Source organism: Pan paniscus, chromosome 1 (assembly GCF_029289425.2).
Source record: "Pan paniscus chromosome 1, NHGRI_mPanPan1-v2.0_pri, whole genome shotgun sequence".
Lineage (NCBI taxonomy): Eukaryota > Metazoa > Chordata > Mammalia > Primates > Hominidae > Pan > Pan paniscus.
The window spans coordinates 63,317,775-63,331,795 of NC_073249.2; the positions used below are offsets into that span (position 1 = coordinate 63,317,775).

Here is a 14,021-nt window from a genome sequence, read left to right on the forward strand (position 1 = left end):
ATAAAGTTATTTGTCTGAGGTTACTCTGCTAGCAGCAGAATAGACACAGAACCAGAGAACTTGTCTTCGCAGAAAGAAAGGAAGAAGAAAGAAAAAGAGAGAGAGAAAAAAAGACAGAAAACAAGAAGAAATAGAAAACCTGAACAGACTGATAAAAAATCACGATTGAATCAGTAATGAAAAATCTCCAAAGAAAACTCCAAGACTGGATGGTTTTACCAATGAATTCTACTGAATCTTTAAAAAAGAATACCAATTATTCTCAAACTATTACAAAAAAATGAAGCACAGAGAACTCTTAACTCATTCTATGAGATCAGCATAACTTTAATACCAAAAACAAACAAAGACACACAAAAAAGAAAACTACATGACAATATCCCTGATGAACATAGACACAAAAATCCTCAACAAAATACTAGCAAACCAAATGCAACAGTACATCAAAAAGATAATACATCGTAATCAAGTGGGGTTTACTCTAGAGATTCAAGGATGATCCAACATACAAAAATTAATAATGTGATACATCACACCAAAAGAATGTCAAAAACTATGTGATCATAGAAAGAGAGGGAGGAAGGGAGGGAAGGGAGGGAAGGGAGGGGAGGGAAGAGGAGGGAAGGGACAAGATGGGATGAAGAAGGAAGGAGAAAGAAAGAGAAAGAGAGGAAGGAAGGAAGGAGAGAGAGAGAGAAAGAAAGAAAGAGAGAAAGAAAGACAGACAGAAAGACGGACGATGCCTATAAAGTCATTTGCCTGAGGTCACTCTGCTAGGAGCAGAATACACACAGAATCCGAGAACTTCAAAGTCTTTGCTCTTTCCACCAAACTACAGTCTATGCTCTTCACACAGGTCCCAAGGGCACCCAATTGCCAGTAAAAACTTTTTCACCTTTTAAAAATTTAGGATTAGGCTTTAACATTAACTTCTAAATGTATCAAGTTTAACATACAAACAATACAACTGCTGTTAGGGGCCATTAATTTTACTAATTGAACATCAGCAAAAATTTCAAAGTACTAACAATATGAAAGAATACCAGGATAGCCATATAATACCACTTTTATAAAGGATTTTTAAATAGAAGAGTATACTAATGTGTCTGCTAAGGTAAATCTTTAACAATAATGGTGGATACATCCCCATACCCTGCAAATCCTGAAACCTGCAATGCAGCTATAATATACACTGTTGCTCAGAAACTGAAGCAATGATTTACACCACAGGAGTTACCACAAACTCAAAGTCAAATTGCAAAAACAAAGCCACACTGAGATGGGGCTGCTAGACTGATGGACTATGTGAACAGGTCCCACATACTGCCCTCCCAAAACTCTCAATCCAATTGTTGCGTGTAAGATTCAAATTCATGTTCCAGCAAAATTATAAATTATTAGTAAATGGAACTTTAGGGTTGTGAATTACGAGAAGGTTAAATGTTAAATCTGCCAATCATAGAATCCAGCATACTAGGAATATAAAAAAAAAAAGATTACAATTAGTCCATCAAACTTAACATACTAGCTATCAGTAGTACTAAAAGAAGTTGGTTATATAGAGGAGCTATGCTTTTTTTCCTATGAACATAAAAATATTCCCTTCAAAAGCTAATGTGGGCTGGGCCTGGTGGCTCATGCCTATAATCCCAGCACTTTGGGAGGCCGAGGTGGGTGGATCACCTGAGGTCAGGAGTTCGAGCCCAGCCTGGCCAACATGGTGAAACCCTGTCTCTACTAAAAATACAAAAATTAGCCAGGCGTGGTGGTGGGCACCTGTAATCTCAGCTACTTGGGAGGCTGAGGCAGGAGAATTGCTGGAACCCGAAGCTAATATGAATGTTTCAATTATGTACATATCTAAATGTGAATTGCAAATCCACTAACATCAGAATAATAAGAATGGGGAAATGATGATGTAGCTTTAAAAAGTGTACTCAATATTTTAACTTGCTTTCGATTAAAAAAATTTTTTAATACAGATTACTGCGATGGTATAAATTGTTATGTTTCCCAAAAGTTGCAATCGTTATTAATGGGTAAGATACTATAACTTAGCCTTTTTTAAACCTAATGAAGTCTGTTAGAGTAATAGCTGAGAAGCATATAAACTAGTGTAGTTTATATAAATAGTACCTACTAAAGGAGCTATTATATAGTATTTAACACTAATAATATTTTGATTATGGCTAAATTATTTAAAATACTAATAGATATCAACAAAAAATATTAACTTTAAAATGTCAACAAAGTTTACTCATTCTGGCAGGAGAAGTTCACTTGGAATTAATTTTTTAAAAAATCCTCCCTGAAATTCTTAATTGTTGACAAATTTGCTAAATTTGATAAAGTGTTCTAAAACATTTTTCTAGAGCCAAGCATGGTGGCTCACACCTGTAATCCCAGCACTTCAGGAAGCCAAGGACAGTGGATCACTTGAGTTCAGGAGTTTGAGACTAGCCTGGGCAACATGGCAAAACCCTGTCTCTAGAAAAACAATACCAAAAATTAGCAAGGCATCATGGCATGTGCCTGCAGGCCCACCTACTAGGGAGGCTGAGGTAGGAGGACTGCTTGAGCCCAAGAGGCTGAGGCTGCAGGTGAGCCATGACTGTGCCACTGCACCCCAGCCTGGGCAACACAGCGAGACTCTGTCTAAAAAAAAAAAAAAAAATCTGGGTAGCAACTGAAAAATTTTCATCCAATAATAAAAGATGATATACTGCTTGAAAATATGGATAGGTAGCTATAAAAGATGATGTATCTGCTATATCTTGATATCTTATTACTATATCAGTTGAAGATACGCAAAAAAGTACTTATTTTATACTCATAACTTTTTTTTCTGGAATTTCATTCAAAAGCAGATCCTCAAATAGTATTTCACAACGATCAGCAACTGTGTTCAATATATCCCTCTTTACTGCCTACAGGGAAAAACACACAAAAACACAGTAAAAAATAAAATACTTTAGATTTACAATATTTAACTAACAAAAAAACATAATTTGCTTTCCAGTACAATCATGCCCACTAAATAACTGATACATCATTCAATGTTTTATTTCCACTTATTTAGCACACTTATTAACAAATTTATAGTTTAATGATAAATTTATCTAAATAGTTAAAAACAGATAAATGAATAAAATTTCACATCTAAAAAAATAATTGCAGTGTTCCAAATTAGATACTAATATGTATAACAGTGGAACACTTACTAAACTTGTATAGTCATCATTTTTAAAAAGGCACAAAATAGATACTCTACATATGAAAATCTTGACACCAATTATATGGTACATTTGGACTGCACAATAGGCCATTATCAGTTAAAATAAAATTAATAATTACAAAATATAAGATTAAAAAACGGTAAAATTTTAGGTTTTTGTTAATAGTTAACATGGTTCCATATGCTAGTTATTCCTTTTTGTACCTGCACAGCATCTTTAACTTTGGGTTTACTGCTGTGGATATAAGCTCTGCATTTCACAGCACCCTTAAGGTTTACAGAACCGCTACATATCTGGACTGTGGCTGTGGATCTGTGGTCTGAATTCAGGAGCTGAAAGACAAAATCTGTTTAAGTTCTAATAACCAACAATGATTAACTACAGGAAATATTTAAACATTATATTAGCGATTTTATGAAGAGAGAAGAAAGATTTGACTGAGCCAAGCATTTGAAATTATTCTCCGCAAATTATTTAAAGGCCTTCATATTTGTTTTTATAAGTTATATATTATTTTCCAGGCATTTTGAAGGTATACTGAAATTAAACACAACTACATCTAAATTTTTCTAACATAACCATCTAAAATGGTTCAATATTCACTCGATATGCTCCTAAAAATATATTATTTGCAAATTATTCACATCAGTACTGTGATGATTAAAAGATATACAAAGAAGATATGATGTAGTAGATGTAAGTTGTGCAATGCAAAATAAGTTCACAATAACAAATACAAAGTGGGATGTGATAACTATGGTAAAAGTACAAGCAATGCACAGACACATATATTTACACACTTTCAACCAAAAACTTTCATAGACTAGTCCCATCCTCTTTAGTCTAAGGAATGCCAGTGCTCTTGTTCGGTTTTCAGGTGTTTCACATATATTTTCAACCCCATCATCTTTATAAGTGCCAAAAACAAGGACAGTATCGAAACAGTTAAAGTACTACAGGTTGAGCATCCCTAATCTGAAAATCCTGAATGCTCCAAGATCCAAAACTTATTGAGCACCAATGTGATGCTCAAAGGAAAAGGTAATTAGAGCATATAAGATTTTAGATTTTTGGATTAGAGATGCTCAACTGGTATGTATTCTGCAAATATTACAAAATCTAAAAAAAATCCCAAACCCAAAACACTTCTGGTCCTAAGCATTTCAAATAAGGCACACTCAACCTGTAATAGAGGCCTATAATAACAATGGAAACAAAAAATAATGATTTAAAAAAATAACCAAAAAATGGAAATGGTAAGGAAGTAATTTATGTTCTAAGAACACTTGGAATATAAGTCATTCAACAACCAAATCAATTCTGAAGAACAAAAGTCAAATCATACAACTTGTGAAAAGTGCTTTGTGCCTATGTGCTTATGCAATCAGGAATAAATGCGGAAAAATAATGAAGAGTAGAATACTTACATGCATAGCTACTGAAAGAGCATTATTTGATGTCTAGTGTAATTCAAGCAATGTCTAAGGCAATGTAAATCTTCTAGGTGTTGTTAAACAATTTAAACTTTAAGATGGTCAAGGACTTGTTGACAAAAAATTGGCCACAGACCACACAGCTCCAAAGGTCCTGGGTCCATTGAAAAATGGCTATCATCAAACCAAGCAGCAGTGTGACGATGCTGATACAATGTCTGGAATAAGCTCCCATATGACACATGTAGAGTTCATTGATACATCAATAAGGTGGGGTTGGAGGAGGAGTAACAGGCTTCCCCTACCTACTCCATAAATTTTTATTGTAGACAAAACTACTCTAAAAAGAATGCCCTATTTTACATATTTAACATATAATTTATATATTTTTAACATATAACACATTTATATATTAGTATATGTAAATACATGTGTATGTGTGTATATACATCTATCTATCTATCTATCTATCTATCTATCTATCTATCTATCTACAATTACGGCATTGTTATCCAAAATAGACTAGACTATTAAAGACTATACACACACATATTAAAGAAAAGAGGTATTTTTTCGTTGGTTGGTTAGTTTTATTTTGTTTTGTTTGAGGCAGGGTCTTGTTCTGTCATCCAGCCTAGAGCACAGTGATGCTATCAGAGCTCACTGCAGCCTGAAGCTCCTAGGCTCAATCGATCCTCCCACCTTCGCCTCCCAAGTAGCTGGGACTACAGGCGCACACCATCACCCCCAGCTAATTCTTGTATTTTTTTGTAGAGACAGGGTTTCACTTGTTGCTCAGACTCATCTTGAACTCCTAGGCTCAAGCGATCACCCTGCCTAGGCCTCCCAAAGTGCTGGGATTACAGGCATGAGCTACCATGCTCAGCCAGGAAAAGTTTTAAAGAATGTAAGGTCTGACTCATTCCTTTTAGGTGGAAATGTAAACCAGTTGGGGTCTACAAATGTAAACTCCTCTTGGTTATTTGGACTTAGGAATAACCTGGCTGACAAACAGCCTATAGGTGAGGGAACTTCTGTGATGCTGACATGGCATTTGAAAAAGAGAAGATCCCCATTTCTATGGGAACTAAATGAAATCTTACACAAGTAGTGGCATTTGGGCTAGATCTTAATGTACAGATAGGATTTTGACAGTTTGGGTGACAGAGAAAAGAGCAAAGACATGATACATAGTTCAGGAAATACAGAGTTTTAAAGGTATGGCAAGCATACATCTAGAAAATAAGAGGTAGAAAATAAGAACAAAAAGGTATGCTGAGGCTATGAAGAACCCTGAGTTGGATTTCTCTAACTAGTCAGTACAGAACACTTAAGAAATTTTGAGCAAGGAGAGTACCATAATCAGTGTCCGGCTGTTGTACAAACTCAATAAATACTTCTTGAAAAAAATTAATAACTGAACATAAACTATGATTCAGAAATGATCATCTGAGTGTATAAACAGGATAGAGTAGATAAATGGAAAGTATTTCAAGAGATATACTAACAAAAGTAGAAGGGATTTAGAGAAACAATCACTTTGGACAAGAATGTATAGATGAAGAGAGACCAGTTAAGGGTTATTGTGCTAGTTTAGGTAAAATAATACTGTTGTAAGGCTAATGACAGCAGGACTGTATGGAAAATAAAAGAAAAGCTTAATACTACAAATAAGGAATCAATATGACTTAACTGGGAGAAAAGTGGCAATAAATACTTACTGACTACTTACTGTATATTAGTCACTCCAAAATTTCCAGTTAGGTGATTGGTGGAGTGACTGCCAAAAATATATTATACTATATAATTTTATTACTACACCTGGCCAGGCGCGGTGGCTCACGCCTGTAATCCCAGCACTTTGGGAGGCCAAGGCGGGCGGATCACATGGTCAGGAGATTGAGACCACCCTGGCTAACACAGTGAAACCCTGTCTCTACTAAAAATACAAAAAATTAGCCAGGTGTGGTGGCAGGCGCCTGTAGTCCCAGCTACTCAGGAGGCTGAGGCAGGAGAATGGCGTGAACCCAGGAGGCAGAGCTTGCAGTGAGCCGAGATCGCACCACTGCACTCCAGCCTGGGAGACAGAGCGAGACTCCGTCTCAAAAATAACAATAATATTACTACTACAATAAATTATCTCATGAGATTATCTTCCACTCATCTCTCTATATTCCCACACTCTATACATCTCCCGACTACAATTTTATACTACTAATAAAATAATCTTAACCAAATTGTTTAATAAACCATGAAGTAAGCCTAACTAGTGAAGAGCACATAAGTAGTGGAATAGCCAGCCTCAAAACAAAGGACACTTCTAAAATCAAGACAAAGTAGAAAATCAGAGACTAAAATACCTCTAAGGTATTGAAAAATGAAATTGAGAACTCACATTGAGTGGCATATGCCCAAAGACAATTTACTAATGCTCTATTGCTACACACAGAAAAAGAAGAAACTAAAACATCCTCAAATGCCAAATTGCTTTTAATTCTATTCTATTCAGTTCAAAAAAACACAAGTCCTGAGAGTATTTCTGTTTCAAAATCCAGTATAATATTGAAATAAAGTTTCCTACAAACACGCGTGTGCTATTTTATACCCTTGTCTGTTCTTTAGGATAATTTCAAGTAGGATTAAAATCAAAGGTATGTATTTTTAGGAATAATTAGTGGCTTTAACTTTTTATTCTTTAAGATATCCAACTTTTAAATTTTCGAAAAGACGTGTAAATTAAAGCAACCACACATAAATATAAAACTTGCTAACTAATACTTTGTGATTTTTATCAAATCAGGGGGTATAAATCTAATTAATCTACTTCAAAATAAGCATATGACAACTCTTTGCACCTCTGTATACACATCTTTTAAGTTGTTAAAATTGCAACTTTAACTATAAAAGCTACAACCCAAAATATGTACACATACATACATGTATATGTATGCATGTATGTGTACATATTTTTTTAAACTGCTATCTATTGATGTTAAAATTTTAATATTCTTGAGGCAAAAAACCCAAACAGGTTTTATTAAAATGATGTTTCTTGGGAATAACCTTCCTATAACCAGCCATTTCATATAGTCTCTTACAGCTCTAAAATCCTTTTATTCTCTAATGAGAAAAATAAAAACAGAAACAGTTTCATTATGGTTATGCTAATAAATGTTTTAAGTGTTATTTTAAAATATTTACCAACTGCGTTAGCACTCTGACATCAAAAGAATGACTAGCTGCTTGAGTATTTCCTCTAGAAGATTTTTTCTGAAAAAACACAAAAGTTAAAAAGCCAAATTGTGAAGCCTGTAAAACATAAAAGACAACTTATAAACTATTGTACATATACTAAGTAACTTAGAAAAAAACAAGTCTTTTAATTATTTTAATTTAGCTTTTTATATAGATATTACTTTATGTATTCTGTATCAATGTACACTCTTTAAAACAATTAATTCCATACTTTCATTCCTCTAAAGCAACAACTGGCAAACCACTGCCTGTGGGCAAATACCTACATTGCCACTCATCTTTGTAAATAAAGTTTTACCGGTATGCAACCAGGATCATTCACTTACGTATCTCCTGTAGCTGCTTTCATGCTACACAGTAGAGATAAAAATACAGCCTGTGACATCTAAATATGTAGCATTTTTCTCTTCACATAAAGTTTGCTGATCCCTGCTTTAAAAAGGGAGAGATCACAAAAATTCCGCTTCCTTCAGGTCAAAGCTATTTTAGAAGCCTCTATAAACCTCTTTTATAAAATGGCCATAGCTTTTGAACTGCCATCAGGGCAGAACAACATGTGGCCTTTGGTTGCAGGTCAGCAGTTTACAATTTGGAAATCAGATGAAATTCAGATGACACTCCTGTAAAGTTTCAGGATTCCAATTACATCATTTTCTTTTTTTTCCTGGACTTATTTTTTAACTTTTAAGTTCATGAGTACATGTGCAGATTTGTTACACAGATAAACTTCAGTCATGGGGGTTTGATATATGGATTATTTCATCACCCAGGTATTAAACCTAGTACCCATTATTTGTTTTTCCTGATCCTCTCCTTCTCCCTCCTTTTAGTGTGTGTTTTTCCCCTCTATGTGTCCATGTGTTTTCATCCTTTGGCTCCCACTTATAAGTCAGAACATATGGTATTTGGTTTTCTGTTCCTCTGTTAGTTTTCTTCTTTTCCTTTTCTTTTATTTTGAAATGGAGTCTTACTCTGTAGCCAAAGGCTGGAGTGCAGTGGCACAATCTCAGCTCAATGCAACCTCCACCTCCCAGGTTCAAGCCATTCTTCTGCCTCAGCACCCCGAGTAGCTTGTGATTACAGGTACCTGCCACCACACCCAGCTAACTTTTGTTATTTTTAGTAGAGACAGGGTTTCACCATGCTGACCAGGCTGGTCTTGAACTCCTGACCTCAAGTGATCTGCTCACCTTGGCCCCTCAAAGTGCTGGGATTACAGGCATGAGCCACCACGCCTGGCCCCTGCCTCCCAAGTAGCTGCGATTACAGGCACCTGCCACCAATGCCCAGCTAACTTTTGTATTTTTAGTAGACACAGGGTTTCACCATGTTGACCAGGCTGGTCTCAAACTCCTGACCTCAAGTGACCCACCCACCTCGGCCCCCCAAAGTGCTGGGATTACAGACATGAGCCACCATGTCTGGCCCCTGCATTAGTTTTCTAAGGATAATGGCCTCCAGCTCCATCCATGTTCCTGCAAAGGACATGATCTTGTTCTGTTTTTATGGCTGCACAGTATTCCATGGTGTATATGTACCACATTTTCATTATCCAGTCTATCACTGATGGGCATTTAGGTTGATTCCATGTCTTTGCTATTGTGAATAGTGCTGCAATGAACGTAATGCATGCATGTATCTTTACAATAAAACAATTTATATTCCTTTGAGTGTACAGCCAGTAATAGGATTGCTGGCTCAAATGGTATCTCTGTTTTCAGGTCTTTGAGGAATCAACACACTACCTTCCACAATGGTTGAACTTATTTATACTCCCACCAACGGTTTATAAGCATTCCTTTTTCTCTGCAGCCTTGTCAGCATCTGTTATTTTTTGACTTTTTAATAACAGCGATTCTGACTGGTGTGAGATGGTATCTCATTGTGGTTTTCATTTGCGTTTCTCTAACGATAGTAATGCTGAGCTTTTTTTCATACGATTCTTGGCTGCATGTATGTCTTCTTTTGAAAAGTGTCTGTTCATATCCTCTGCCTATTTTTTAATGAGGTTGTTTTTCTACGAAAAACATTTGCCTTTTACTTTGAAAGAAATCAGAAATGAGAGGTAGATGAAATCAGTTTTCTTGTAGGCAAGGACTAAAAATAAGTCATCTTTTATTTTTCCTTAAGCACTAACAATTTAATAAGATGATTTTCTCTTAACTTACCTGTCCTTCTAATAGGTCACAATCTTCATCTTTAACTTGTCCATTAATCAAATAAACACCATTTTCTATTTCCTTGGCCCAGCGTGTAAGTCCATTCTTAACAGAAACACAACATGGAAATCTTTCAGATACAATGCCATCTCAATTAAACTTCCTATAATCTACTTTGTTCCACCTAATAAATTGAAATATTAAAATCCCTAAATCTCATTACCGCAGCATTTAAATCTAGTTTCACAAATTAAAAAAAAAAGTATACCCCCATTCTTGATACCTTATTATATTTAATAATTAGTTATTTTCTGATCTTTATCCCAGAATAACATTTATGTCACAGACTCAGGAGGTTATTAAGTACATGACCAGTTAAATAAAATTTAATGCCCATTACCTTAAAAAAAAAAGTGAGAAAAAAGCATCAAATAAGTCTAAAAAATAAAAAAAAAGCTCTATTTGACATCTTCAATGGGAAAAATGAAGAAAAATAAGATAAAAATAAAAGAATGGTATAGAAATACAAAAAAGAACTGGAAAAAGGAAGACAAAAAAACCTAAGTACTAAGAGAAAGCTAAAAGTCCAAACAGTATAGCTTCTTACATTAATTACATTTTACATGTTAATTAATGAATACTGGTATATTTAGTTTAATGACAAAGCACATAATACTACTTAATCAGCACATAATAAGTACTAGTATATTTAGTCTAATAACTAAATTATTAGTTATTATTAAACTGAATATACTAGTATTATGACATTGTTCCACTTCTAAAAATTTCTAATTTGGCTGCGGTAATAAGTTACTCACATAACAACATTATAAGCAGAATGTAATTTTTGAGGATTGTAAAATGAATGACACATGTAAGCAGAATAAAAGCAGATTGTTCACTCAGCAATCACTGAAGAAAATTCATTTTACCCTGGTACCTTTGTATTTTTCTCCAGAGTATAGCTGACAGAAGTAGCAGAAAGTGGGATGTGAATATTAATGTGAACTGTACACTCTAAAGAAAGCCATGAGGATGATAATCCACTTTGATACTTCCAATCTGCTGGTCTTGCTGAACTCTAGCAGTGGAGAAGGGAGAAAAATAACTATGATGTAGTCTAGATAAAATACATGGATCAACAAAACATTATTAAATATACAACCTAAATAACGCATACAAACTGATATCTAACATATATAGCTAAACCCTTGATCAAAAGACTATAGGTTGAACTAAACACAAAATAAAGCATGTGTTAAGTTCAGTACTCTTCAATACATCCTTGGCAATACTTCTCCTCCCAATGGTAGGCAGAAAAAGAATCAGAAATTTCCATGTTTAGAATTCTGAAAGGTCCTTTGATCCTCTAGCTTCAACAGTATCAATACTGAAGATTCTGATGTGAAGCAAATAATCACTGAGCAACTCCTAGGTGGCAGGCATTCTCCTTTCTGTCCCATCCTTGCTAATGACACTGCAAAGTTACTTTTTCACAACCCTTTTAGATGGATTAGCAAAGTGCTAATCTGGGTTTTGCTGAATACGCATAGCTTGTTTAATAGGCAGTGCAGCTACCAAAAGTCCTCAGTCACTTTTACTACCAGCCTCTCAAATATAAAACTAAATACACAAACAAGGTAGGAGGAGATTAACAAAGATATTTTAACAATTTTTTAAAAAGTTGGCTGGCCGTGGTGGCTCAAGCCCGTAATCTCAGCACTTTGGGAGGCGAAGGCAGGCAGATCACTTGAGCCCAGAAGTTCAAGACAAACATGAGTAACATGGTGAAACCCTATCTCTATCAAAAAAAACAAAAAACAAAAACAAAAATGATTAGCCAGGTGCAGTGGTGCACATCTATAGTCTCAGCTACTCAGGAGGCTGAGGTGGGAGGATCCCTCGAGCCCAAGAGGTGGAGGCTGCAGTGAGCTATGACTGCATCACTACACTCTAGCTTGGGCAAAAGAGTGAGACCCTGTCACACACAAAAAAGTTTTCCTTATCTATAATAAAATTAATCATATTTCAAAATAAAAATTACAGTTGTTTGTAGACATCAATAGGAAGTGATGGCAATGGAAATTACTAAAACTAAATAAAAGCTGAATTTTGATTGAAAATACTTTGTGACACAGAAAAATCTTTAAAGAGTAAATTTCTTACCTTTGGATCATGGATATCATAAGTTCGACAAAATATTCTTCACTAATTAAGGACAGAAATAACCAAAAAAGGCATTATTGGTAACTAAAAGAATATAAACTATCAAAAAATAAACTAAAAAATGCACGCATCCAAAAGTTCTTACAAAATCATAACACTTTAAAGATATGCGTACATATATGTACATGTGTGCATAGGTATACATATGTGTATATATAATCATACATACAAACTGCTATCACTATAGTACTTGCGGTGCTTGAAAATCATTTCCTACCTTTTATGAATCCCGCTAATTGCAATAAATAGAATCAAAGCACTCGTGAGATTTTGCTCAAATATACACTCTCCATAACAAAAAGTACCACTGTTTTATATGAGGTAAAACCTGAGACTATTTATTGGATTAAAGGGCTTGTATATGAAACTTTGCAGTTAAATACTAAAGATTTTTTTGTTGTTGTTAAAAAAAAAAAAGCCCTGCTTCTGCAGGAATGGTCACTTTTAAAATCCTGTCTTTGGAAGTCCATGGATCGTGTCACTCCTTTGGTGAGGCTGACCCTTGCTTGGGAGGTACTCTTGCCCTGCTAAGAGGCTGTGTAACTGGCTTTTAGTGTCATTTCATCTTAGCCAAAGACATAAGAATTTCTCCGATGTCCTATACCATCCAGCTCTGTGCACCTGTGCTTTGAATTGTACATCCTTATCTATAGAAACTGGAGGTGAAAACTTTAACATAATAAAAACACTACTTTGCCTAAGCCATCAGTTAGGCATTTATCTCTGTAGGGAATCTGCTGTGCTTGGATGTACAGGGGCAGATAGCTGGTAAAAAATTCAGAATCCTGAGTCTTTCATATTACAGATCTCAAGCTTTTTATGACCTTGGGACATGATTAACAACCATTATTGCTATTATTATTATTGGTGGCTCTAATTCCATGTTATTTACAGAAAAATCTTACAAAACTATGCCTATTTTTTAAATGATGATTTAAATAAATAGTGAAAAAACCTTGCAAGAATATTATTTTGGTACTTTGTACTTTTAAACCATAAACTGAACAAAAGATACTTTTTTGTAGAAGCACAAATGTGAAGTGTCACTCGTTCTGAGACTTCCTCCTCTGTGAAATTCCACAATCTCTTTCTATTTATAGACTTTTCCACAGCAAACATTAGCTGAAAGAGAGAAAAATACATACTAATTGAATGCAAAATGAAAAAAAAAAAGGTGAGTGTTGAAATAGGCAATTATAATGTCCCCAACTCTCATTTAGCTTTAAAATTCCATGATTCTTTATTTATTGGAGAAGGGGTCTCACTGTGTTGCTCAAGCTGGCCTTGAACACCTGGGCTCAAGTGATTCTCTCACCTCAGCTTCCCAAGTAACTGGGACTACAGGTGTGTGCCACCATTAATTTTTCTTTTCTTCAAATTAAAGACTGGAGCTAATTACTAACCTTTTTGAATTCCTTTTAGGAAGTTACAGAAAAATTGGGTTTAAATAAAAAAATGTAATTCACTATCATTAGAGATTAACTGGACACGAAAAATTAATTTGGGGCAACTAGAATTTATATAAACTATAGAAAAGAGACTTTAATTAGAATGAGAAATGACAAGTGATTTTAACTAAAGAAATCAAGCATGTCACCCATTTAGCATTTCTTATTTAAACATCACGCAAGACTTAAGGCAATATATAACAACATATAAAATACAGTAATAACAAATTGAAAGTTAAAGTAGAATAGTGAGATAAATTTGTG

At 34.8% G+C, this 14,021-nt stretch overlaps 1 protein-coding gene across 9 annotated transcripts in view; it reads right to left on the reverse strand.

The window, feature by feature from the left end:
• Positions 1 to 14,021, reverse strand: part of ODR4 (odr-4 GPCR localization factor homolog) — a 173,201-nt gene that overhangs the window by 147,347 nt on the left and 11,833 nt on the right. For all 9 annotated transcript variants that reach the window (XM_063602911.1, XM_063602960.1, XM_055110410.2 and 6 more), the window contains 7 exons: positions 13,325 to 13,431; positions 12,250 to 12,286; positions 11,024 to 11,164; positions 10,093 to 10,188; positions 7,871 to 7,939; positions 3,440 to 3,568; positions 2,837 to 2,927 (listed from right to left, as the gene is read on the reverse strand). In XM_063602911.1, the coding sequence (XP_063458981.1) occupies positions 2,837 to 2,927; positions 3,440 to 3,568; positions 7,871 to 7,939; positions 10,093 to 10,188; positions 11,024 to 11,164; positions 12,250 to 12,286; positions 13,325 to 13,431 (670 nt within the window). The remainder of the gene's footprint in view (positions 1 to 2,836; positions 2,928 to 3,439; positions 3,569 to 7,870; positions 7,940 to 10,092; positions 10,189 to 11,023; positions 11,165 to 12,249; positions 12,287 to 13,324; positions 13,432 to 14,021) is intronic.